Source organism: Cajanus cajan, chromosome 5 (assembly GCF_000230855.2).
Source record: "Cajanus cajan strain Asha chromosome 5, NIPB_CcT2T_4, whole genome shotgun sequence".
In the NCBI taxonomy this organism is placed as follows: domain Eukaryota; kingdom Viridiplantae; phylum Streptophyta; class Magnoliopsida; order Fabales; family Fabaceae; genus Cajanus; species Cajanus cajan.
In genome coordinates, this window is record NC_138521.1 from 65592325 (window position 1) to 65619004 (window position 26680).

Below are 26680 nucleotides of genomic sequence, written 5' to 3' on the forward strand. Positions count from 1 at the left end.
TATTCTTGAAAAATCATCTTTTTATATTATACATGTTTTAAATTACATAATTTTATCATTATTTTAAATAATTTTATTAAATTTTCAAAATAATTATGCATAACTTTTACATGAAAAATATTTTCCCTAAACTTAAGTTGTTTAGACTCTATCAACAAGGTCTAACACATAATTAGTAGGTAAGAGTATCTGATTTCTTTAAACTGGATTCGATTATTGTCAATACTTATGAAGAATATTTTGTTGGAAGAGACAAAATCTACTTTGATAATTTGTGACACAAAAGAATTATTTTATGACTATCAATCCAAAATCTCTTTTTATGTGAATTTTTTTTTTGTTTAGACTCTCAAATGTCAATGTATATCCCTTTTTTATTAAATTGAAATCTGATATTTTTCTTTCGATTCTCAAATGTGTTTAACTTTTATACATTGAATTAAAATATATTAACTCATATTCTAATGAATTTATAATACATTTTTTTTTTTGTAATTTCTATTTTGTCTCTTCAAAACACACAAACACAAAACATTAGAAAGCATGTCTTGTTTTCATACTTTAGAAAAAGCATTTATTGTTTTAATAATTTGGAAATAACTTTTTGTTTTCATTTTGATATTAATTTTTTTTTTATCTCAATAGTATTTTTAATCGCAACAACCATTGTAGCCAGTGAGCCATTGTTCTCCTCGTCGATCCCTAGCCCCACAGCTAGTTAACTAGATTTTAATGTATTAAGTATAATTTATTTTTATTGAATAAAACTAATCCACAATGTAATTAAAAATTAACAATCTCTCGCTTATTAGTTTAATTATTAAAAACAAGATTATTATAACCCAATATTAAGCACGATCAAAGTTCAAAAATTGTTTAAAGAAATAGAGCTTGTTACGATGTAAAAAAAATTATAATACGAATAAATATTATATATGTGAATAAATTCATGGATATAATGAAAAACACAATTAAACATCTTAATAATGTTACAAATAAAAAAAACACTTGTAAACATATATCAATAAATAATCCATTTTTTTTTCGTGACTAAAAAAAATATTTGGACTATTTATTATATATGTTTAATAATGTTACAAGATATATGATAACAAAAATGAATTGATACATATATCATATAAAAAAATAGAGTATTCAGTTTCACCAACTCAATATTCAAAGACTTGACTAAACATATTGCAGTGAAAAAATGTAAATAAAAAATAAATAGTTAAAAGATAACATAACACATTCAATTTATAGAAATAATATTCTACTTAAAATTACCACATATTGAAAAACAGTATCACATGTTCAATTCAATTTATTGGAATAATATTTATTTAATACCACTAGTGGGTTAGCCACTTTTTACTTTATCTTTTCTCGTCTTTCCTCTCACATCACATCTATTGGAGAAGCTATTATATGATCTAGTAATCATGTAGAGTTTCAGCCAACAATTTGTACACAACAAAATATTAATATTTTATGCTAATTAAAAAATGATTATTTATCGTTTTAAGATTAGTAGAGACCCTATAAAATAGAAGATGGATAGAATAAATTTTGTACCTGTTGGCTGCTATGGCCAAAGTCAACAACCATGTAGCATGAGCCATTGTTTTCCCTCGTTGATCCCTATCCCCACAGTTATAGATAACTAGATTCCAATGTATTTGGTACTATAATTTACTACATCCTTTGAGTGGAATTATCTCTTTCATGAAGCGCATTCTGGATTTTTGCACGAGTTTGGATAAGCGTATAAAGTAAGAAAATAGAGTACCACAAAGACTAAGGACTGTGACGAGATTCAATAAGTATACTCGATTGTTCTCCCTACTCCATGAGCCAAAAAACAAAAGAATGGAATTGATCAAACGCACAAAGCCTCTATCTAGATTATCAATTCAAATCATGCCTTTTTCCCACGCTCCTGCCACACCTTTTCACTTCTTTATTTATCAGTACCCCTGCCTCTCAATTCAGGATTAATTTGATAAATATTGTTGGTTTAAAGTGCATTGTTTGAAACTTGTCATGGGTTCAAATCAGTGTAAAGTTGTTTTTTTATTGTTTTGTTTCAAGAGAATAGTTTTATGAATAAGGTTGGAAGTTTGGAGGCATTGTGAATCGGACACTTGTTCTAAGATGAGATTAAAATAAAGCCGAGTTTTATGCTCTGGAATCCAGGGTGATGTTTGATTGTAGAAGAGGTGGCCACCGAATCCCTCCATATCGATCCCCGCAATTAACTACTTCCTCAATCTTTTCTCAACTGACAAGCAACCCCATTCATTTGTACACTACTCACCAAAATCTCAAAGAAAGATCAACACAAATAAATGTTTCAGAAAAGAAGAAATAGAAAATTGTGTTTCCATGTGATCAAGTGGGGTGGGGCCAGATTACCTTCCAAATTCCAATCGATTCTTCGGCTAGCTAGGCCCCCTATGCGTCTCCCTTCTTCCTGCCTTAGCGTGACAATCATAACACTTCCCAATGACTAATTCTCACAGATAGTTAGATTAGATGAGATAAAATTCTACAATCCAGTGAGGGACAATAATTAGCCTCCGGGAATTGGCTAAAGGACGTGATTATATCCCAAATCCAACAGTAGATGATTTTCTCGGTTTTACTACTAATTAATCCCTGCAAAACTCACATGCATACATGACATATCCCTATCAGCATCAGGTACGTAAGACTGTAAGAGTAAGTTTTGAAATAATAACAAGAATCCCCTCTTTTCTAGTTTCTGATTATGACAACCTTTTTGTAATTAATTATTATTTTGAAGCTATACCTATACTTGTAATAGACGGTGTTTATCTACTCCAGAAGGCGGCAACCAGCTGTAAACCCTTGCTCCCTTTTCCAACTGAAGGCATTTCAGAATGACCGTCATGAAATTTATTTCCACAATAGTGTAAAGGAAAAAAGAATCCTTTGAAAAGGTGTGCAGCGTAAACGTAAACACAAGTCCAGCTCCGAATCCAGTGGATCAGGCCCCATCTCTGATTTCTTCCCAACCCAAAATTCCAAAACCCTTTTTGTTTGTTTCTTCCTCCCTCTGCTGTACTTTATATTGGCCCACCCACTCTCTTCACATTTCAAACCACCCTTTATTCCTCTCACTCTCTATAAATACAACACTCCCCACACTCCTCTCTCCCAAACCCAAGAAACAGAGAGAGAGAGAGAGGAAAGAAGAAAGAGAAAAGGAAAAAAATGAGAGAATATTGGACCTCGTTGGCGTCGCTTCTGGGAGTGTTGGCGTTCTGCCAAACCATCCTCCAAGCAGTGTTCCCTCCGGAACTCCGTTTCGCCTCCGTGAAGCTGTTGAACAAAGTCTTGCAGTGCTTCTCGGCGTACTGCTACTTCGACGTAACGGAGATCGACGGGGTGAACACGAACGAGCTGTACAACGCGGTGCAGCTGTACCTGAGCTCGTCGGTGTCCATAAGCGGGAACCGGCTGAGCCTGACACGCGCGGTGAACTCGAGCGGGTTCACGTTCGGGCTGGCGAACAATGACAGCATCGTGGACAAGTTTAACGGCGTGAGCGTGGTGTGGGAGCACGTGGTGACGCAGAGGCAGGCCCAGACCTTCTCCTGGCGGCCACTCCCCGACGAGAAGCGTGGCTTCACTCTCCGCATCAACAAAAAGGACAAGGCTTTGATCCTAAGCTCCTACCTTGATTACATTATGGACAAAGCCAGTGACATTCGGAGGAAGAATCAGGATCGCTTACTCTACACCAATTCCAGAGGTGGCTCCCTCGACTCCCGGGGCCATCCTTGGGAATCCGTCCCTTTCAAACACCCTAGCACGTTTCACACGTTGGCCATGGACCCCAAGAAGAAGAACCAGATCATGGACGATCTCCAGGACTTCGCTAATGGACAATCTTTTTACCATAAAACTGGAAGGGCTTGGAAGAGGGGTTACCTTCTCTATGGCCCTCCTGGTACCGGTAAATCTAGCATGATTGCTGCTATGGCCAACTTCCTCGGTTATGATATTTACGATTTGGAGTTAACCGAGGTGCATAACAACTCTGAGCTCAGAAAGCTCTTAATGAAAACCAGTTCTAAATCCATTATTGTTATCGAGGATATCGATTGCTCTATCAACCTCACCAACCGAAACAACAATAACAACACCGCCGCCGCCACCACCACCAGTTCTGTTTCCAGGAGTTACTATGATTCGGAGATACGAGGTTGTGGTGGTGGTGGCGGCGGCGGCGCTGAGGAGGGTGGGAACACGATTACTCTCTCTGGCTTGTTGAATTTCACGGACGGGTTGTGGTCTTGCTGTGGGAGTGAGAGGATATTCGTGTTTACCACCAACCACATTGAGAAGCTTGACCCTGCTTTGTTACGAAGTGGGAGAATGGATATGCACATTTTCATGAGTTATTGTTCCTTCCCTGCTTTGAAGATTCTGCTGAAAAACTACCTTGGGTGTGACGAGGGGGATTTGGAAGACTCGATTTTGAAACAGTTGGAGGAGGTTGTGGACGTGGCGCGCATGACTCCGGCGGATATAAGCGAGGTTTTGATCAAGAATAGGAGGAAGAAGGAGAAGGCGGTGGAGGAGTTGTTGGAGACGTTGAAGCTGAGAGCGGAGATGAATGCAAAAAATGGGGTTTTGAGGGGGAAAATTGAAGAGGGAGAGGGAGAGGAAGAGGAAGAGGAGCAAGAGAAGAGAGCCTTGGACAGTGAGAGTCCTAAAGAGGAGTCTGAGATTGAGGATGAGGAGAATTGTTGCAAGGAAGAAGAGAAGATCAAGTGATGATATATAGTGATGATAATAATGTTGTTCAAGACTCGTTCCCCGTGCAGTGAAGAACAAGGAGGAGAATACAAATACAAATACACTGTAATGTAATATCTAAGTGTACTCGATCATGAACAAATTTTTTTTACGGGGGAGTTTGATCTGACTTGCGAGATGCAAGGGGGGAAACAGGGGAAGGAGTTAGGGCCTCTGATTTTGAACATGTCACACACTTGTGTCTCTTTAGATTTGAATAATGGAGTCGTTTATTATTAGATGTGTAGGGAAAGTTTATTTGCATCGTGATATAGTTCAAGATTTGTTCCCTTTTGGCTATGGTTATGACTTTACACCCTAACATACTTGGGGAGCCAGCTGGGATGTTGGTGAACACCTGGGTGCACATGGCATGGGAAAGGTTGGTAACTTGATGGGACGTGTAGGGAATAATGGTAATAAGTAGGGTACCACTATTACCTAATGCCAATTTGAATCATCCAATTATCAATGAATGTGAGGGGTCAGTTATTTTTGGGTGGTCACTTCTACCTATATCCTTATTCTAAACGAATTGCCACGGTGCCTAATGATAAAGTTGAAAGTTGATTACTTGTTTTTCAAAGATAATTCAATGGTAATGATACGTTTGCTAGTTAGTGAAATTGATTTTCATATATCATCATCAAAAGTGTTGAATGAGTATTTAAACTAATCGCAAATTTGATGTTAATTTAGGATTAATGCTTTGTGAACACCCAGTATTAGTTTACCCTCTGAAAATTCAGCGGTGTAGTTTGAGGTCCGTCCGAAAACAGTTTTAGGATACTCTCTAGTCTCACTGCAAAGAAGAAAAAACAAAGGATACACACAAGTGCAAAGAAAGGACTGGTAACATTTTCACTATCATGGCAGAAAACTTGTCCGTTTTATTGGTCCGAACTTGCCCTTAAAAAATTGTTGTGACTGAGATGTGATTGGTAATTGTAGTCTAGTGCAAATGTGATTCGTAAAATATCATTTGTTTTTTGAGCTCTAGCTTTCCATACGTGTCAGGGCCTGATACAATAACCTTGTATTAAAAAAATGGAATTGTTAAAATAACTGTGCGGGTGGATAGGATTAGATTAGAGGGGGTGTTTTGGGAAGAGTTTATGGGTGGAAACAAGTGATGAAGACGCAGATTTTGTGTTCGAAAAAGGAGGGTAGAGGCAGAAAAGCAACTAGAAAGTCTTCTCATACAATGAGAAAAAGTTGACAAAATTTGGTTGTTGATTTTGATATTGAGTTGTAAAGGCTATCAGGTTGTCAAGTTAAGAGTAGTGCTGTGTACTTTAAGAAAAAGGGAATGTACCAAAAACAAAAGCCTAAAGAGGAGAGCTTGGCTCAAGGGCTAGTGCCGACATGTGACAAGCAACCACCTTTAAAATTATCATTAAGCATAATTACAATTTGAGACTCATTTTTTTTTCCTTTTGGCTAATATTTGCTCTCAATTTTTTTTCTCTCACAAAATCTTAAACTTTTAGATTTTGATAAATTATGTCTTTAAATATTTGTTCATAAAAATATTAATGGAGTATTTATTATGTGTTATTGTAATGTAACTAAATATAGAAGAAAAATACTTTAATGAAATTACTATGGATAAATATTTGAAATATTTTCAGGAAAGGGTTATATGTAGTAAATTAAGTTTGATCTGATGATATGAAAAATGATTATTTGATCCAATATAATTGTGACATTTTTTATACTTTTTACAATTTTTTATATATCATATTTATATTTCTATATGTAAGCATTGATAAAGGTATTGTTATCATCTTTTGTTAATTTTTCATTTTAGACCTTTCTTATTATAAGGTGTTATTGTATAATCAAATAACTTTTTAGCAAGTTTTTTATTTATCCAATTAGTTATGACTTTATGTTAAGGTGTCATTTTATTAATTAAATTAAAGTTTAGTTGAAGTTGTTTATTTCACTAATTCATAAATAGATTGATTATCTAAATAATACAAATTATATGATTTTATTTTGCAATTAAATTGTGACAATTCAATGTCTAGACTTCTAAATAACTGATATAATAATTAGTTACCATTTTCTTCAATCTATATATCATGTCTCTCACATTAATCTAAGAGTGAAAGTAACATACTTAACATAAGTGCCTAATTATCCGTTTCCATATTTTCAATAAGTACGGTTTGTATAAACTTAATTTTATCCTTAAAAAATGTGTTGAATCATATGTGTGTATTCCATAATTCAGTAGCGATCATGTTTCTCCAATACTATCATAGTATATTTTCTTTAATATTTGGATGGATAATCGATAGGAGGAAACAAATCACCAAAATCTAAAAGTTTGGAGACATAATTACCAAAAAATAAAAAACAAGGGACACAAAATACATTAAATCTCCATCAAATATGTCACATTATTAAATTTATCTACGTTATGCATGTTATGTTAGTACTCTATTAATATTTTGACAGAAATTTAACAAGAGGACAAAAATTACTAAGCTTTTAAAGTTTAAAAGCATAATAAACGAGAAAAAAAATTTGGAGACAAAATTCATAAAAAAAAGTAAATTATGCGGCATAAAGTGCAATTAAACCTTATTATTATTATGTCAAGTGAAGCCACAACCATTAATATTGTTGAAGATAAAATTATAAATTTCTAAATTGAATGTATTTGGTAAGAGAAAAATTAAGAGAAGTATAAGTGATCTTTCATAGACACCACATTGAAAAACTCTCTCCTTAAAATGAGGGAAAATATATAAAATTTGGTTTTATAATAAAAAAAATGTTACAGAATTTATAATAAAAAAAAACAAAAACTTCTACCAAATATTTAATAAATAAATAAATAAATAAATAAAATAAAGGTAATAAATATATAATTTTTATTATATATACTTTTAAAAAAATAAAAATAAAAAATTATCAACGATTATTTACAGAGTTTTTATATGTATTTTTAACTATAAAGATATAAAATAATTGAAAAAATAACAATGATGTAAATATGCTTAGTCCAAAATTACAAAACTAATCTATTATAACTATACAATTGATATATTATGGGAGAGAAAAAAGTGACAATTTATATTTTATAATAAATATACAATTTAAAATTATATATCTGTTTTTATATAATGTTTTTGTTTTAAAACTTCTCTCTCACTCTCTCTATATATATATATCAATTTTGGAGTTAAGAAACTGTTACAAACTATTTAACTTGATTTAACATGAATTATAATCAATTAAAAATTCATGCAACTAGTGGTGGTCCTAAGCATGTGTTGTTGGGATGACAACCTAAGAGTCCATTGTTGAAGGGATATAAAAAAATATTATCTAGTCTATATAATTTAAAAATATGATTTTATCAGAATTAAATTATATAAAAAAATGTATTATAGAAAATAAATTAATTGTAAAAAATTACTCGAAACAATAATTAATTGTAAACAATTAAGTAGTATTTATTTTTCTCACTAGTCAACAAAATTTATCCATAACTTTATGAAAGTAAATTAACAATAATAAATATACATAGAAAAATGTGATATGTTATTTTTTTTTTTGGTCGTAAAATTTTTCAAAAGTATTGATGTAAAATCATAAATTAGGTTGTCTTTAACTTCTTCTTTTTCTTCCTTTAATTGCATGTTAACTGTTTGTATGTTTTATACTTTTAAATTCAAAAATCGGGAGCATTCAAATAACTACGAAGGACATCATTTTTCCATTTCTTTAACGAAACAAAAAAATTCAAGACTAGTCTGTATGAAACATAGGTAACTTACGAAAAAATGTTTTTTTTTTTATTGGATTAAAAGAAAAAAAAACTGTTTTTTATCATAAAAAATAATATTTTATTATTTTTTCTTCTTTATTATATTCTTTTTTTTTAATCAATCAAAATTTTACCATATATCTTATTTATTTATATAATTTTTTTCTTTCTTCACTTTATTTCTTACTTTTTCCCCTATTAAATAGATTCTAAATGTTTGATATAAATGAAAGACGAGGGAAAAAAATGTCACTCCTATATTTTTTGGGCATGAGTATGAAGAACACTCAATTTAATCGGATAAGTATTATTAATATCTGACTTATTAAATTGAGTATGAGACATATATATACTTACCTACTTTATACTCGTCTTCGAACTCGTCCTCCTTTTAAAATTTTAAAATTTTAATTTACTTTCTTTTATAATTTATTTAAGATTTTGAAATTTTTATTTTATTTTAAATTTATGTTAAATAAAACTTGATTAATATAATTTTTGTAATTATTACTCTATGACAAAAGTTTATTTATTTTTATTTTTTTACAAAAAATATTTAATTAATTTTTAAACAAATATAAAGCGGATATCCAATATCCGACGAGAACAATTATGAGACTTAAAATTGGTATTCATTAAGTATAGAAATAAAAACTGCTATAAAATATAAATTAAAAGATGAAAATATTAAAACTCACACTCATCTTATCATGTTATCATCTTTATTATGAAATGTAAAGGAATTACTTAATAACAAGATGAATTAAACTATGTTTATAAAGTGATAGTTTATTGTGATAATAAAAAATTAAATAAAACATTTTTTTTTATTTCTTTCTTTTATCTCATAAGTCAAACAACCAATTTTTTTAATATTATATATATATATATATTCATTCACCTATTTTTCTCAGCTTTATTTCTTAATTATTTCCTCATGACTAAAAGGACCTTTATTTTACTTCTTATTTATTCATTACTTCTGCCTTTACTAAATCAAAGCATAAATGCTTCAATGATCAATAGATTTCCAGTGTTAGACAGTCAGAGTCAATGTTGGAGTGCTTAATTTAATTGGAGTTTCTCTACCAAGCCTTTTACTTTTTCTGGGTAGGTGAAACACTGGAAAACAATAATTTTTTTTGGCACAGACTGAAACACGGATATTAACATCATTAATTAGAATTCTGTCTTTCGTAGAAATATCTTTAATTTAAATAAACTACAAAAATACAAAATAATTATAACAGATTAAATAAATAAAAAGAAAATAATTTAGTTACATCGTTGATTATGCCTACCAACCCGATCCAATCCATTTACTACTTGAACGAAGACATTATGTGTTTTTATTAATTAAAAAATAAATAAAAATAGACAATGATAGTGGTTAATTGGAGGTTTCCTAGAAAACAGAAAGTAAAAAAGGGAACAAAATAAAATAAAAAGATAGTTTAAAAGAATCACTTGAATGTAGTTATAAGAATAAAATAACCTAAAAATTTTTACACACAAAAATACACTATCATTTTTTTTTATATCATTAGTATAAGAGAAACATTTTATTTTTCCATATATTTTAAACAATAAAAGATAAAATATTTGAAGGTGAGAAGGTGAATAATAATAGGCATTTATTGGTTAAAGTATGAGAGATTTTTAGAATGTCGTTAGGATAGAACGGGATAAAAAAAATGTACATCAAACCTACTCATAAATTTTAAAAATAAATAAAGTTGCAAAATATAAATGTTTTTATAAAAGTAAACACAAAAGACAGTCCACAAATGAGTTCTCACATTTATCATCTTTATTAATATTATTTATATTTATATATTTGAATTTAGAATGAAAATTTATTTTAAAAACTTATAGCTTATATTTTTATAAACTAATTGAAGTGTCTATATAGAATTTGTTTAGATACAAGTTTATAAGTATTTTTAAAAAACATTTCATCTAAAAATATTTTTCATTTTCAACAAAGAAGTTCTAAAAAATATTTATAACTTGTATTCAAATAGACTCAATTTGTTAGCTCTTAATTTGTTTTTCTCTCTTTTTTATTCTGATTAATATACTCAAGATCATTCTTTACTTTTTTTAATTTAGAAATTATTTTATCTACATCTTTTTCTTTTACTCTTATTATCAAATAAATAACCAAGTCATTTTACATTAACCAACTAACTAATCACTAAACACTTTCAAGTTTCACTTAATTTATAAATTTATAATTCTTAACTTATAACTTACAAACTTTTAACTAATTCACAAGTTTTCGACTAGCTTATAGATTAGTTTCTTTAAACACACTCATAATATTTACCCATAAAAATGCACATAATCTGACTAATAAAAAATTATAAAATAGTAGGAAAATTTTTATTTTATAAATATATTTAAAAATTACTAAAAAAATTCAGAAATCAAGTAATATATTATCCCTTATTTTAATAAGAAAGAAAGGAGCTTTCTAACCATTGTCGCAAAGGTGTATGTGGCGGCGAATTTTCTTTAACCTGACAACAACATACCATATTCGTTACTTAGCGGCCAAGAATAATTTGTCTTATTAAATTTAAGGACAACAATTCAAAACTGCTGAATGTTAATATTACTTTCATATTTCATATTCAACTATCAAAGATGGAAAAACTCAGATGTCCAGATGCATTCTTATATTTTCATTTATCCTTTTAACTTAAAGGGGTTATACCGAATGATAAAGATTGTCTGTCAATCCTATTAAACTATCATACTATTTTATTTTATCGTATAAAAGTGTATGATAACATTTTTTTTTAGTTTTATAGTAATTATTTTAAAAATGAACTTTATATTAATTTATAATTGGTTCACAGGATATAATTTTTTTTTTATATCGAAAGTTAATCGAAAATTAAATTCATCCCAGAAACGGCTCAACCTCTTCTTGTTCCTCCTCAATATCAGTTTATTTTCTAAATCTGAAATCAGAAAAGGTTGTATAAAAGGAAAAACATTGACATTTACGCATTGATTGATTAACTAAAAATGGACGGAGTGATTATGAGGAAATCAGAAAAGGTTGTACAAGATAAAAGGAAAGCAGACTTTATTTCATCTCTTTCTTTATTTGCTACATTTTGACAAACGAAGGAAAGAAAAGTTAAATGGATTCCACTAGATTTTTTGTTCTCTGAAAAGTTAGAGAAAGAAACTTTTCTTTCACAAAATTACAAAAATCTTTTTATTTAAATCGCAGTTATTTTTTATTCTAGATATTCTGCATAGTTAAACAAATAATGCTTGCATTTTCCTTTTTTTCCTATTATTTTACTATCAGAACATTTTTTTTCATTATTGAAGAGTATTTCCTCTTGAGCAATTTCTTGTTTTAAAAATTTGACAAATATTAAATAGATAGATATCTCTCAACTTGAGAATTTTAAGATTGTAAAGTTAGGATTCAATCTCTAATCATTTAATTAAGTTATATAAGCCTCTTTCTACTTATCTTAACTCAAATCGATATTTTAAATAATATAAAAAATCGTTTTATTTTCTTTCAAAAAAATCTCTGTAAATCAAACACACCATCATGCATTGTAACAAAAAATTAAAAAAGAAATCGTAAATCATGGTCAGTGTTCTGCTACGAGAAAAGTCGTGGGATTCTCAAAGGAGTTGATATAGGTTGGGAGAATTCAAAGGAGAAGTTCTCCCTTTCTCCTCAACCAAACTAGGTTTTATAAACTTATGCTCCTATATTGTTATCCCTGATTTTTTATGGGAAAATCTGTTTACCAAGGAGTAATTAATTGTCTTACATTTGAAGTTAATTATGTCTCTCGTAACCTAGTTCATTAGGTCGTTATTTAGACAAAGTGGAATTGATATGGACTTAATGAAATTAATTACATATGAATGAAAGAAAATAAAAACAGCATTATGGGTGTTTGTGTAGCGTGGATTAATTAGCTAGTGTGTTTGAATAGAAAGTAGTTAAAAAGAGGAATAACACGTGCAAAGAGTTAGCGTAGGGTGAAGAAAAGACGTGGACACACACGCATTGCATAATGCATACAAGTAAAACACATATATAAGCTGCACAATACTTTTGGTAATGAAATAACAAGGACGCTGCGCTGCGCTAACAAGTCCTTTTTGCTTTTACTCTCTCTCTCTTTCTCAGCGTCTGAGTGTCATTTTCTTGCTTGGAGATCAATGCAAAGATTTTTATTCTAATGGTTCCCCATTCAGCCATATAACATGCCCCACCAAAACCAAATAGAATGGATATGCGATGTGATTTTGGCTTTTTTTGCCGTACCTTCTCTTCAATACAATCAAACAACGGACCTAACATTTACTCACTAAAACAATAATCTTACTTTTAGATTTAGATACATTTAAGATTTTAGCTGAATCTTGGACCAAATAATTCAATCCCTGAATTTTGAATTATAGAATAATTTTATTCTCTTGTCCTATAAGATTAAGAAATTATGAGGGTCCTTAATTATTCTTCATCTGACTTGTGTTTTACCAGTATATGCTACATTTTTTGGTAGCCACTGACTCTCTGCAGAAAACCAATGTGACAAGAATCAAAATGCTTGATTCCATCAAACTGCACAGAATCAGAACAAGTGAGGGTCCTTACTCTCTTGTTTTACTCCACAGAATCACGTTTGTTTTTCATTGCAACCGTTGCATTGGATGGATTTATCGCTTTCGTTCCGAGTACAAAGAATCAGATACCCATAATCTACTCCTGCATGCATGAATTGAGTGGTGAACATTTTGTCTAATGATAAAAGTATACATGAAATTTTGAAAGGAAAAAAGATACGGAAAATGAGCAATGGTTGGCATTTGCAAATAATGACAAGCTGCCAAAAGAAACGATTCTTCAGAAAATAAAGGACTGGATGTTTTGGCGTCTAATGTACTTTATAACCTTATGACTTCTGAAAATATTCTCAAATACGAGTGTTTCTCGTTAATTTGCTTTAAATTGTTTCTTAAGACAAAATACTATCTATATGATTATATTAAATAAACTTTTTTTCATAACAAAAATTAAGATGACAATTCTAGGGTTTGAACTTAGGCCTCGGATACTATCACACTTTTACTGTTAATAGTTCTAAATAGATTATTTAAATTGATTTGAATATAATACTAATTTTATTTTAGTCTAGTTAGAAGTAATTTGAATTGAATTAAATTAAAAGTTTAATACATTAATTGGTTTTTGAACTTTTTGAAAATTTTGAATTAAGTCTCTAAATTAGAAAGAATTATAATTAGGTCTCTCATCTTTTTATATTATTATAATTTAATTCCTAAGATTAGAAATTTATTTATAATCCATAAAATTTCACAAAATATTTTTTAAATCATTATAACTAGACAACTACATCAAATTAATTTTGATTAAATTATTATGTATAACCAAATCAAATTCCTAATTCATGTCAACATTCATATATCATGTTTTAATTTCTATCCTTAAAAATTTTCTTTTGTTCGAGAATCCTTATGATTACGAGAACTATAAAGGAAATTTAATTGGTAAGGATTAAAACTTGATATAACAATAATATATGGAATAATAGTCAATGTGATTGTATAAGTATTAAGATATTAAAGAATATTACGTGAAATTTCATAAATTGTAAATAATTTTCTCATTCTGAATTAAATTACAATATAAAAAGATGAAAGACTTAATTATAATTTTATTTATCCATGAAAATCACAATAACAACCACAGGACTTAAACTCGAATCTAGTGTATACTACACCAATCTTTTTCAAGTTTTTTTTTTTTAGTTTAGGAATTTAATTGAAAATTTTTAAAAGGTTTAAGGGCTAAATAATGTATTAATCCTAAATTAAATGATTTAATTTTTACATCGTTGTTTTTGTAAGAACTTTGAATAATTAAAATAAAATAATAAATTTTATTTTATTATTAATTTAACACTTCTTTAATTAAAATCTTTTTAATATAATAAAAAATGTGATACAAGAACGAAATTAAATTAATTCAGAATTATTAAACTCATAAATATATATTAATATAATAAGATGTGATTTTGAGAATAAAATTATGAAAAATTGTAATTTTATAAATATATAATTGCGCAAGTATAATTGAAATGTAAATTCTATAGTTAAAATTATATATTGACTTAAACTACATTAAATTTTAAAAATGAAAAAAAAAAGATCTAATCTTATAAAAAATATTTTTGAGTTTTCAATTTTATTTAATTTTCCATGATTTTATTCAAATTTTCAATTAATATTAAAGTAAATCAGTTTCTAAACAATCACAATCTAAATTCTTAGTATTATATCCATCTTTAATCCAAAGAAACCCAGTTCAAAAAGGATCCCAAGATTCGGGAAAAAGGATTCAACAATATATAGATAGAACCTTTGAACGATGGAAGAACAATTTCTTTTATTCTACGTCTACTTTTTTTCATTTTTTATACACATTTATTTATTCTATATTTACATTGACTCGAGGAAAATAAAGGCCAAGAATAAAATGCAATAGTGTAACGAGCTTGGCTGCTAATTAAAAAGAAGCATATTCCACAAAAAGTGACTTTTATAGGATTAGAAGCGTGTGTATAATTTTCGAAGTTCAATCTGATATAACTTCTCATTTGAATGCTATAAAAAAGTGAGATTTTTTTTATGTATAAAAAAGTGTGACTTTTAAAATTAATAAGAAAATATTCAAATATTATTCTATTTTAAAATTATCTTTGGAATATTTATATTAAATTTTTGTAATTAATTTTATTTAATATTTTTAAATAATAATAAAAGTAATTATTTTAATTTTTCTTTATACATAGTTTCAAAAATTCTATTTTCACTGAAAAATTGTTAATAGTGTTCTATAAATAATATATGTATTTAAAAAAAAATTGATATAACTCTAGTAATTGGACCAATTTTGTGTATACATGTCAAGTTAGTTTAATTGGGCGTGAAAAATGAACCAACAAAAAAGAAATAATTGACTTTCGCACCACACTTTCAAATACTTTATTTCTGACTTTCACTTTATCATTAGGTAAAATGTATGTGGATTTCACTGAAAACACATGCCCATTAATTGTTGTTTAGTGGAAAGTTTATGTGGAGTAATTACTTTTTCTCTACACAGACAATTAATGTAAAACAAACTTGGACCTCATACGGAAATAATTTTATCAAGACAGTATTTGATTCAACTTTTCTGAACTTTTTTCTTTCCTTAAGATGAGATCACGTGAAGTTAGACAAAAACATTTACTTCTAAAGCGAAAAAAAAAACCTCTTTAATGAAGAAAAAGAAACTACCACAAAAAGCTAAATTGAGAGTCTTTCTCTTCTATTTTAAACTTTTTATTATTATTTTTTTATCGATGCGATTACTATTAGAATAGCCATGGCCTTTTAAATATTTCTAAGATCACCATTTAGGATGAAATTTTACATCATAATCGTCTCAATCATGAAACTGGCCCCTCGTACCGTTGCAATGAATGCATGACATATAGTGCAAACTCCTCCACCACTAAAATCAACGCATGTCGATAGCAACTCCACAAGCTATAACACAAAGGTGGAGGGTGTTGTTGGGACTAGGAAAAAAGAGCATATTGGTCTTCATTTTCATTTATTTATTTATTTAATGAGAATATTAAGAAAATTATACAACAACTCATACAACTTGTTCAATCAATTTTTTTTAATAATGGTGAGATTTTGTATTTAGGGCGTGTTTGGATGCGCGTTGAATGAAGGTAACACGCGTATTTTCTTCAAAAAAAAAAACGTGATTCCTCCTTCTGAATGGATATTTGGGTTTTTTTTATCACATGATTTTAAAGGTAAAAATTAATTTTGGCTGAAGCTGAAAAAGATAGCTTCTGCGTCCAGGAAATTGATTTTAGTAAATCAATTCTTCAAACATAAATCCAAACACGCACTTAATCTTTATATTATATCAATTATAAATTAAAAACAAAATTAAAATCATACAAGATTTAGTAAAAAAAAATATACAAAATTTTATAGTCACAAAGCAGATTAGACTCATTAGATCAATTTGTCTAACTCATTAAAATTGAAGGAAAATGATTCAGCTTCCGAATATAAATGCCAAAATTCTCTCCAAACAAATAAAATAATAATATAAATTATAAAATATTAAATTAAATAATTATTTTATAATAAATTTATTAAAAAATATTAATATTTTAAAGATTCGGACCATAATTCGAAGATCCTTTCGGACTGTATAGCATAACTCAAAGATAAAATAGATAATTCAACCTATTAACCTATTTTATCCCCTTATATCTAATTTATCCTTAACTTATTTATAACCTTTTAATATTAAATGTAAATATAAATAAGTTTGTATTTTATACAATTAAAAAGGATATACTATATATATGTTTTACAATAAATGATTTGTGTTAAAAATAAAATAAAAATAATGTTCTTTTAATATATATTTTTCTTTTGAATTTTGACATGTCAACTAAGTTAACCTATCATTTTATAACTTGCCAACTTACCGTACTATCTTTTAGGACACCAACCTATAAATAAAATAAAAATAATGTTCTTTTAATATTGGTTTGGCACGTGAATTTCACCATGAAATTAAAGTTTATAGTCGCGGTTAAGGCTTTTGCATTTTAATTTTTATATTTAAAAGTTATTTTAGCTAGAATTAAAATCAAATTTTCATCATAAACTTACAAAATAGCATATTGAAGTTCTTTCATATTGACAATCAACACCTTAATTATTAATTCCCTAAGAAACGTTTGTATACACCTCAGGATTGGGCACGTTCAAAAAAAAGGCATGTCCCTACAGCTTCTTCAAGAGACATTTATCAGGTTTTGACAAGACAAGCGTCTGATCTCTCGTGTTATAATTCGTCTCTTCGTCTTCCTCATAAAAACGCATATTTTAATTCCTCTCTAATTTTAATCTTTCTTAGTTCTTTTATAATAATTAATGCAATTTTCATCCCATCTGTCTAAGTACCAATATGTAATTATTGAATCGTTTGCATTCATTTAATTATGGTAATTTTGTCATCATTACGATTGAAATTATTATAAATATTAATAGAACCGATATACTTTTATATTTTATTTAATAAAAATATTAAAAATTACCATTATTTATTAAATTAATTGGTAGTATATTTGATTATTAAATTTTAAAATCTTGAATTTCAATTTTAGATTTATAAAAATAGTTAATTTTCATTGTTTAAAAATTTAAAGATAAAATTATTTTAAAAAATTATGTATAGATATCAATCATCTTCTTAAATAATTGTAGTCAATTTCATTGCTGAAGTATTTTTTTTTTTATGTGGTCTTTAAAGTTAAAAAATTACTTAAGTAATCTACATGTATGAATCATGCTAAGTAGCCATTCAAATACATTTTTAAAAAAATCTTCAAACTAATCCCTAAACTTCATTCAAAACTTAAAGAGTTAAAACAATGGATATTCAATATTCCAATTATTACTAAAACAATTTTATTATTTTAAGGACGACTTAGGAGAGAGGATAATAATACGAGGATAAAATTGGTTATTAATTTATTCATATTTATTTCATACATCCAAAATTGCTATTATTTGTAGTATTTTGTAGATTTTCACATTCATTCTTATTTGCTAAAATAACTATACCAACATCCGAGTTTAATTAAAACTGAATTAAACATTTCAATGTTATGCATTTTTTTTTACAACTCAAATTAAAATTTTATAATTCTAAACTGATTTATCATATTAGATCAAAATAAAAAGTTATTATGAGCCCAAAGAAGGAGAATAATTGTTGGAAATTCAAATTGTTAGGAAATATTTTTAATATGAACTTCGTTAGTGGCATTAATTTTTGTTTTTTCGTTTCGTTCAGAAATTTAATTTTAAAATTTCCAAATATTAATAAAAAAATTAATTATAGTAATGAATTACAAATCAAATCGCCTCCATAACTTTAATTCCAGAAAAATATTTTACATTATAGAATTAAAATTCGAAATTTTAAAAAATAATATTCATAAACTAAAAATTTTTAATACATCAAATGCTTTTTTAGGATTAAATTTTAAAAAATGAGAATGATGCAACTAAAAAATTATAGTGCAAAAAGGGACTCCTTAAAATGACCCAACAAAAGGTGGGCTTACTAGGCTTCTGGAGAGGCCCATTATCCCGTGAACAAAATGGATGAACTTATTAGTAGAATCATTGTCGAGGATTGTCTTCTGGTGCAGCGTTTCCATCTTAAACTAATGTAATCTCATTAATCAACGGTCAGAATTGATATTGATAGCATCTGCATAACCGTTGGATCAAAAGTTTTGAAGAAGCGAGGGCAAAGTACCGAACTGGCTACATTTTGTGCCTCACTGTGACCGGCTCATGTTCTGTTTTTGCCGCTCAATTTCCCTCTTACTGGCTTTGTTGGTGGTTTCAGTTGAGAGAGAACGGCGAAGTGAACTTCGCACTATTCTCTGAAGCAACCGCAATTTCTTTTCGAGCCTACCGTGTTGTGGTAACGTTTTGCTTGGACTCTAATCTCAATTTGTGCTTGTTTCTTTCCTGAACAATTCCAAGTGTTCAAAGAAGATTCGCAGTCATTGTATGGTGCGATTCGAACAAGTGCACTACTCTCAAGTATTGCTGAAATTCATTTTTAACTTCACTCCTCTCATACATGCATAAGAATGTGATATTCAATTTTTTTTTCTTTCTTTCTCATTCTATTGCCACAAATACATCATCATTTTTTTTTCTATTGCTTTTTTTTTGCTTCCTATTTTAGTATTTTTTTTCCTGCTAATATTTCGCTAATTGAGCTTATATTGAAATGTTATTGAATCTAAAAGATATAAACGTGGGGAAAAGTAGAAAGTGATTAAATTCTGGATTTCGTGTTCTAGCATTTTGATGATAAATCATTGACAGGGATTTATAAGTGTCAATGAGGAACTTCTGTTTACAATAACGATAATAATTGCCATTATATTTTTTTTACGATTAGTGTTTGACTTCAGACTATTCACTTCAGCTGCTGTCATGGATTATGATGAGGAGTGTTCAATTGTTCTTGAATTATCTGAAAGGGATCCTTTCTTTGACAAAAAGAAGGTAAGAATAAGACAATCAATTTCAAATGTCATCTTGTTATTCTTTTGTTTTTTACTGTTTATAGCTCAATTTTCTTTGTAATAAAAAATCCTTAATAATCCGAAAAGAAAATGGTGAAAGCCTTCAATTTGTTGATAATAGAAAATATATATTCCTACGAAATTCTATAATTTTTTCTGGTTGAGGTGTTTCAAATATGATAAAAATTAGGTGACAAACGGCAGCAAACTACTCCATATCATGTTATCATGAGTAAAATTTAAAGGCAATAAAATTGCACAATGATTAAACATGCTAATACCTGCCTGTGGTTTATCTTTTCTGAGTCCTTAGCCATTTCTATTTACTGACTGATCTGCATTGTCTTTTTATCAGAAATTACTACAAAGTAAGGGTTTTAGTCCCAAAGAACGGATATACCTCAAGAGCTCTTCAAAACCTGGCTGGATGAATGCTACTGTGGAGGTGTTACTTCATATTGCACGAATCATACAATTAAATGAGGTTACTTCCTTTAATACTCTCTGTAATATATAGTTACTCATCAATTTAAGGACAGACTAGAGCTAAGGGATTGTAGTTATCTTGGGATTTCTCACACATCTTTATGTAGTCAGGTTATCTTCTCAATCTATTTGACAAGAAATACAGAAATGCATTACACCGTGATTTTTTTGTCCTTTTCTACTCCCCTCTTCACTTTTGGGAATTTAACAAGTCTTGAATTAACTGATTTACTGAAGTTCAGCTGGAACTTTATTTTGCTGAAGATGATGTATGCGCATCAATGGAGTTTTACAGTTCCAGGAATGAGTTGGAGGCTCTCAACTCAATTGTTTTGCTCACTGACATACCACTTTCTAATTGTTCACATCTCCATACAAATATCCTGCAACAGTTACGCCAAAAAATTCTGGATTTAATATCAGAATATGGGGACAAGATCAGTGTGAAGGGAATAGTTGAAAAAGAACACAGTTGTGACGAAGAAGAACGGTTGATAGAATGGGGTGAAAACAATGGTGTAACAACACAATTAAAAATAGCTTGTAAGTTTCACTGTGACTTTGCTTTTTAGTTGCTTTCTCATTAAGTGGTTTGTAGTGGATGATTTTTTTTCCCTTTGCACAGGTATTAGCTTTCCTTTAACAAATATAATACAAATTTCTTTCCTCCTTAACATACACAGATATTGAAGGAGCCGGTCGGGGTGCAATAGCCAGGAAAGATCTAAAAGTTGGAGACATTGCTTTGGAAATTCCTGTGTCCACTATCATATCCGAGGAGCATGTGCATGAAACTGATATGGTATGTTTCCTTGGTGAAAAAATGTGAACATAGTTTATTTAGAACCTCTTTAAGAAACCTACTACGATAATCTAATTGCCATTTGTTCCAAACAACTATTGAATGATAATAAATTATCCTTTATCTCCTCTGCATTCAACGTGGTGCCATATTATTTCAGAGTTGAATATAAATTCCTATTTTATACCTGCATTTCATTGGCTTTACAAAATAAGGTCATGTAGGATGTTAGTTAACGTGACCATCCTTAATGGGAGGACTTTCTGTTGGAAAGATTTACTATCTAGTTGGACATTGATCTCTCTTTCTTGATAAGGATATGCGCATTTATTGTAGGTTACATTACTCTTAAAATAAATAGAAAGGGAGAAATGTCGTATGTTCACCACTCCATTATGTTCTTAATAACTGATAATTGCTTTATCCAATTCAGTATGGTGTCTTAAAAGAGATTGATGGCATATCATCTGAGACAATTTTGCTATTATGGAGTATGAAAGAAAAGTACAACTGTGATTCAAAATTCAAAATTTACTTTGACACACTCCCAGAAAAATTTAATACAGGTAATCTTACTTTATTATGACATGCTTTATACACATAGATATAAATTGTGTAAGTTCCCCTAAGTTACAAGTCATGGAGAATCGGAGATGTTTATGCTTAAAACACTTGTAGGTGCTTTTCTAGGGCTTTGAACAGTACCTGCAAACTGTAACTCTAATAATTCGATGGACGTCCAATTATACAATTTTTATATGGTGACTACTCAATTTGTATCTTGAATTTCTCTATTGTCAGATTTGTTATCAACCATATAGAAGTGTTTTGAGTAATAACTTTCCAAGAGTGAGATACCTTTATGTGTAGGTGTCCCTTCTATGTTTTTTTTTTCATGAGGCACAGACCCATTTAGCTCTAAGCGGCCTGTAACTTTTGTCCCTTTTTATTGTCTCTACTTTTAATAGTTGCTTGCCTATTTATCCTCTTGAAAGACCAATGGGAGATTAGCTCTACAGGTGGTCTGGCTATTTCTTGTTATCAAGTGGGAAGCATTTCTTATTTCTTATATCCTTTTAGCTTGTTTAAGTCCAAATGGCTAATATGGTGGTTGTACTATTGCTTGTTTTATCTGATAGTGGGGAAAGTTCTCAAAGATGACGATCAATTACATTACAAGCATGAAAGGACAATTCTGTTATGATTTATGAACTCGATATTTTGGGATATAAGTATTTAACTTCTTTCTAACATTCCAATGGTAATAGTGGAGAAGTCCTCGTTTGGTAATGTTATGGACCTTGCCAAAATAGTGTAGTCACTGTGCCCATGCATTGCTTCCATAGGATATTCATTTTGGTCAGGTGTAATTTTCATGTCATGGAATGAATTCTATAAAGGAAAGAGAAAAATGAGAGACACGGTGATACTTAATATTTAAGCTACCCAATGGAGTCGAATTTAATTAGTAAATACACAGATTACAATGATCCTAATTACTGTAATTATTACAATTAATCTAGATTCTAGACATTATTTGTGTAATCCCTTCTCAAGCTGGAGATATATGTTATATGCACCAAGTTTGTTACATATGTAACTTATCTAAGTACTACTCAAAGACTTGGTGAAAACATCTATTAGCTAGTCATTAAATCTAACAAAGTGAAAGGTGTTGTCTCTAGATAAGATATTCTCTATTGAAATGGCAATCTATCTGAACATTTTTGGTTCTCTCATGAAACATTGGATCCAAGGTGATATGTAGCACACGTGATTATCACAAATGAGTATCATCTGCATAAACCCCTCAAATCTGAGTTTTTGAAGTAATTGTTTGAGTTGAATAAGTTCATAAGAAACTGATGCCAAAGATTGATACTTTGCTTTAGCACTTGACCTTATGATGACATTATTTTCTTACTTTTCCAAGATATACAATATCCACATGTGGATTTCTTATTAATGGGGAAACCCACCTAATCAATGTCTGAGTACCTCCTAGCAATGCAAGTGTGACCTTTATCCTCATAGATAAGTTCCTTTCCTAAAGCCCTTTTAATGTACTTTAGATTTGAATCCCTGTATCTTAATGCCCTTCACAAATGTGAGTTTAAGAACTAACGTACCAAACTGACTGTAAAGGAGATGATGCATGAATGAGTGTTTCTGTGAGATAGTTTGGTTTCTGAACTAATCTACCTAGTGATCATATACCAAGGCTAATTATATGGGCTAAGGTAAATAAAGATGTAACATTAACTTTATAGCATATTTGTATAAATATCATTGTAAATATCATTGTCCACCGCCAATTTTATAATTTCTTTCCCAGTTTTTCCAAATAGCTTTGGCATTTTACTTTGCAGGTTTGAGTTTCAGCATTGAAGCAATTACAATGTTAGATGGAACCTTGCTATTGGAAGAGATAATGCAAGCAAGACAGGTAATCAATTGTTCCAAGGTTATGTATGACACCTGTATTGATCAGCTTGTTTTTAGACTGAAGGTTTTGCCCTCCTTTGAGATGTACCGATGTACCTGCCCCTGTTAAGGATAATATTAAATTCAAAAAATATAACCCAGAATTGCAAATTACCCCAAAAATAAAGCTTGTTAGGCTTGGAGGGATCATTTAGGGTATGTCTGGGAGTTGTGTTTAAGAGGGATAGGCCCGCCCCTTGAATAGGGAGGACAAAATTTTAATTTCAAATAAATATTCTCTAATTTAATAGTTTTTTTACAGATGAAAGAAATAGAATGATCAATTAACATAAGCTTAATTTCCTAGTCTGTTGTTTACTTTTATCAACATTATATAACTATTTAATTTAAAAAATAAAAAAAATTGCCCTCCTTTTGTTTACCCTCTAAAATCATAGTCCTTAAGTCTTAAGGGATTGCCCTCCTACTTGGCTTTTATTGCTGGTAGTATATCCCTTAGCATGCAAAATAATTTTCTTCAGTGTCTTTCTTTGTAATTTTTTTCTTTTATTGTCAGTAGTAGTTAACTACTCTTTTATTTGTTCACTACATACCCTCTAATTTTCTTTTTTCTTCCTTTTTGTGGCAGCACCTGCATGCTCAATATGATGAGTTGTTCCCTGTTCTGTCCAATAATTTTCCTGATATATTTCCACCAGAGCTGTACACATGGGAGAAATTTTTATGGGCTTGTGAACTTTGGTACACTAATAGCATGAAGATAATGTATTCTGACGGAAAGCTAAGAACATGCTTGATCCCTATTGCTGGCTTTCTTAATCATTCAGTATGTATATTCTCTCTGTCAAGTTTTCTCTCCCAATCCCCTTCCCTTTTCAATATTTAGATAAAAGTTTATGATTTTCAAATATTATGCATTGATCAATGAATTCAATGAGAAAACTAAAGGTAACGGAATTTGAACAAATGTTGTACTCAATTAGCTTTTGTTATTTAACCAGTGCCTTTAAAACACTGATTAATGAATCAGATGTAAAAAGATTTTTATTGGGAAGTTTCATTGGAAATCACAATCTTTAACTAGGATACTGATAAGTATTTTCTTTTAAGAAATACTCGTATTTTGCATAGCAGTGATTGACACCTACACATGTTATTTCTCTTATTTTCTTTTTTGGACCCTGACAACAGTTGTGCCCTCATGTGATGCACTATGGAAAAGTGGATCCTGCAACAAACTCACTGAAATTTTGTCTATCAAGACCATGCAGATCTGGAGAAGAATGTTGCTTAAGCTACGGGAGCTTCTCCAGCTCTCATCTAATTACCTTTTATGGTTTCTTACCACAAGGAGACAACCCGTATGATGTTATTCCGTTAGGTAATGTTATCGCTCCATTCCCACCTGTCCATTCATATCTCGAGTAACGTCCCTTCAGAATTTATTGCGCCTTTTGTTGCAAGTTTGCTGAGCTAGCTCTGTCTGTCTGATTGATATTCTAACTAATTATCATTTCCAGACATTGACGGTTCTGACGTCGATTCTAATGAGGATACACCCATGTCCAACTGGACGACTCACATGGTGCGGGGTACCTGGCTCTCCAAGAATCACAACATATTCTACTATGGCCTTCCCTCTCCATTATTGGACAATCTTCGGAGATCTCGAAGTCCCATGCTGCGAACGAAGACTTTTGTACTGTTCTTTCTCCTTCCTATCCTATCTTGTTCTCAAAACTTATTTTTTACTAGAAGTTTCTTATGCAATGCATAGTTTGACCTCACTGCAGAGAAACAAAACATTGCATTCCCCTTTACTCCTTACTCGAACGCATATCAGTCAATATTCCTGCAAGATTAATTTTAAAATCTTCCGATAACACTTTTAAAATCTTCCTATATTTTTACCAATTTTACTCGAACGTATATCAATGTTCCTGCAAGATTAATTTTAAAATCTTCCTGTATCACTTTTTTTTTATACTATTTTTTCTTCTTATTAAATGAAATATAGTTGAATATATTTTATATTTTTAAAACATTAACTGTCCTTATTTGTTTATTCTGTAGTTTCTTTATAAAGTAGTTTTTTTTTTTTTTTTTTTATCAAAAGACGAGGATAGTATGTATAAAAAGACAAGGATTGTTAATGAAGGAAAATAAGTTCTTATTTAACATGCACCCTGTACATTATTCTTCCTATAATATAGTTTAGTTTAAATATTGCGTTATTCGTCAAATTTCACTGATTCAACTTTCAATGTATATAATCTTTGTTTTGCAGTTGCAAGGAAGCTTGGAAAATGAGCTGGAAGTTCTTGATAATCTCAAAGATATCTTTGATGACATGATGGATTCTATGGACGAGATCGATCTGGATGACAGGTGAATACCTTAATTAGTTAACTTGCAGAAAGAAATCATGTACTCTTCTCGTGACATAATAATTTTTGTCCTCAGAGAAAACTGCAGTTGGGATGAAAATTTGGCTATGGATTTTAAAATTCTACAAAGACGAATTGCCCATTCTGTTTCAACTTCGTGTCACACTGGTATGGAGATGTTAAAGAACGAACTGTACAAGTGCATGGATGAGGACATCCTAGGCTAATTGAGCACCTTGGATCATTGCCGTTAGATGGTCATTTGGATCTTGTATTATAAAAATTCGTGAAGTTTTGCTGTCATTCGCTATGTGGCCGAGCTTGGTTGCTACACTCTGACACAGACAGCACAGAGTGTCTTTTTTTTACGTGAAATGGATGGTTCTACTTCCAGAGTGAAGAAAGCATTTGCTTGCCGTAGCTATTGGCGCCACGTGTTTTGATAGTGCTAATGTAAAACCTATACCATCCAAAATGCTTTAGAGAAAGATTCGCCTAAATAAAGGCATGGTATGCGCATTTACATTCCCTTTAAAATTATGCGGTCAAGAAAGTCCTGATAATAATAACTATAATAACCAATTTAATCGGCATGCATATAGTGTCCAACCAAAGGAGCAATCGCATTTTGAAAAATAAAATAAACTCAATTTATGTTGAAAATTGATTTTATAGTGTTCAACGCTTCAAACAAATGTGTTGACTTTATTTCTGCATCATACCCATGTGATTC

At 29.9% G+C, this 26680-nt stretch overlaps 2 protein-coding genes and 1 long non-coding RNA gene across 5 annotated transcripts; 2 read left to right on the plus strand and 1 right to left on the minus strand.

Annotated features, from left to right (window-relative positions):
• Window positions 1-1869: 1869 nt before the first annotated feature.
• Window positions 1870-5343, plus strand: LOC109809346 (AAA-ATPase At4g25835). Its single transcript, XM_020372623.3, has one exon. It carries the CDS (start codon window positions 3238-3240, stop codon window positions 4804-4806), a length of 1569 nt encoding a protein of 522 aa, XP_020228212.2. The 5' UTR covers window positions 1870-3237; the 3' UTR covers window positions 4807-5343.
• Window positions 5344-18890: 13547 nt separating this feature from the next.
• LOC109808500 (SET domain-containing protein) lies at window positions 18891-26466 on the plus strand. 3 transcript variants are annotated; one of them, XM_020371528.3, is made up of 12 exons: window positions 18891-19211; window positions 19714-19807; window positions 20183-20311; window positions 20556-20856; window positions 20997-21115; window positions 21549-21681; window positions 23485-23561; window positions 24189-24386; window positions 24752-24941; window positions 25081-25259; window positions 25848-25948; window positions 26024-26466. In XM_020371528.3, exons 2-12 carry the CDS (start codon window positions 19736-19738, stop codon window positions 26172-26174), a joined length of 1650 nt encoding a protein of 549 aa, XP_020227117.1. In that variant the 5' UTR covers window positions 18891-19211; window positions 19714-19735; the 3' UTR covers window positions 26175-26466. The 3 variants fall into 3 exon arrangements, with proteins under 3 accessions (XP_020227117.1, XP_020227116.1, XP_020227118.1); XM_020371527.3 differs by having other exon boundaries at window positions 18892-19211; window positions 19728-19807; XM_020371529.3 differs by having other exon boundaries at window positions 18892-19211; window positions 19728-19807; window positions 20706-20856.
• Window positions 20239-24191, minus strand: LOC145958429 (uncharacterized). Its single transcript, XR_014434210.1, has 2 exons — window positions 23594-24191; window positions 20239-20696 (listed from the first exon to the last, which is right to left on the minus strand). It is a non-coding gene; the product is annotated as an uncharacterized LOC145958429 (long non-coding RNA).
• Window positions 26467-26680: the final 214 nt, after the last annotated feature.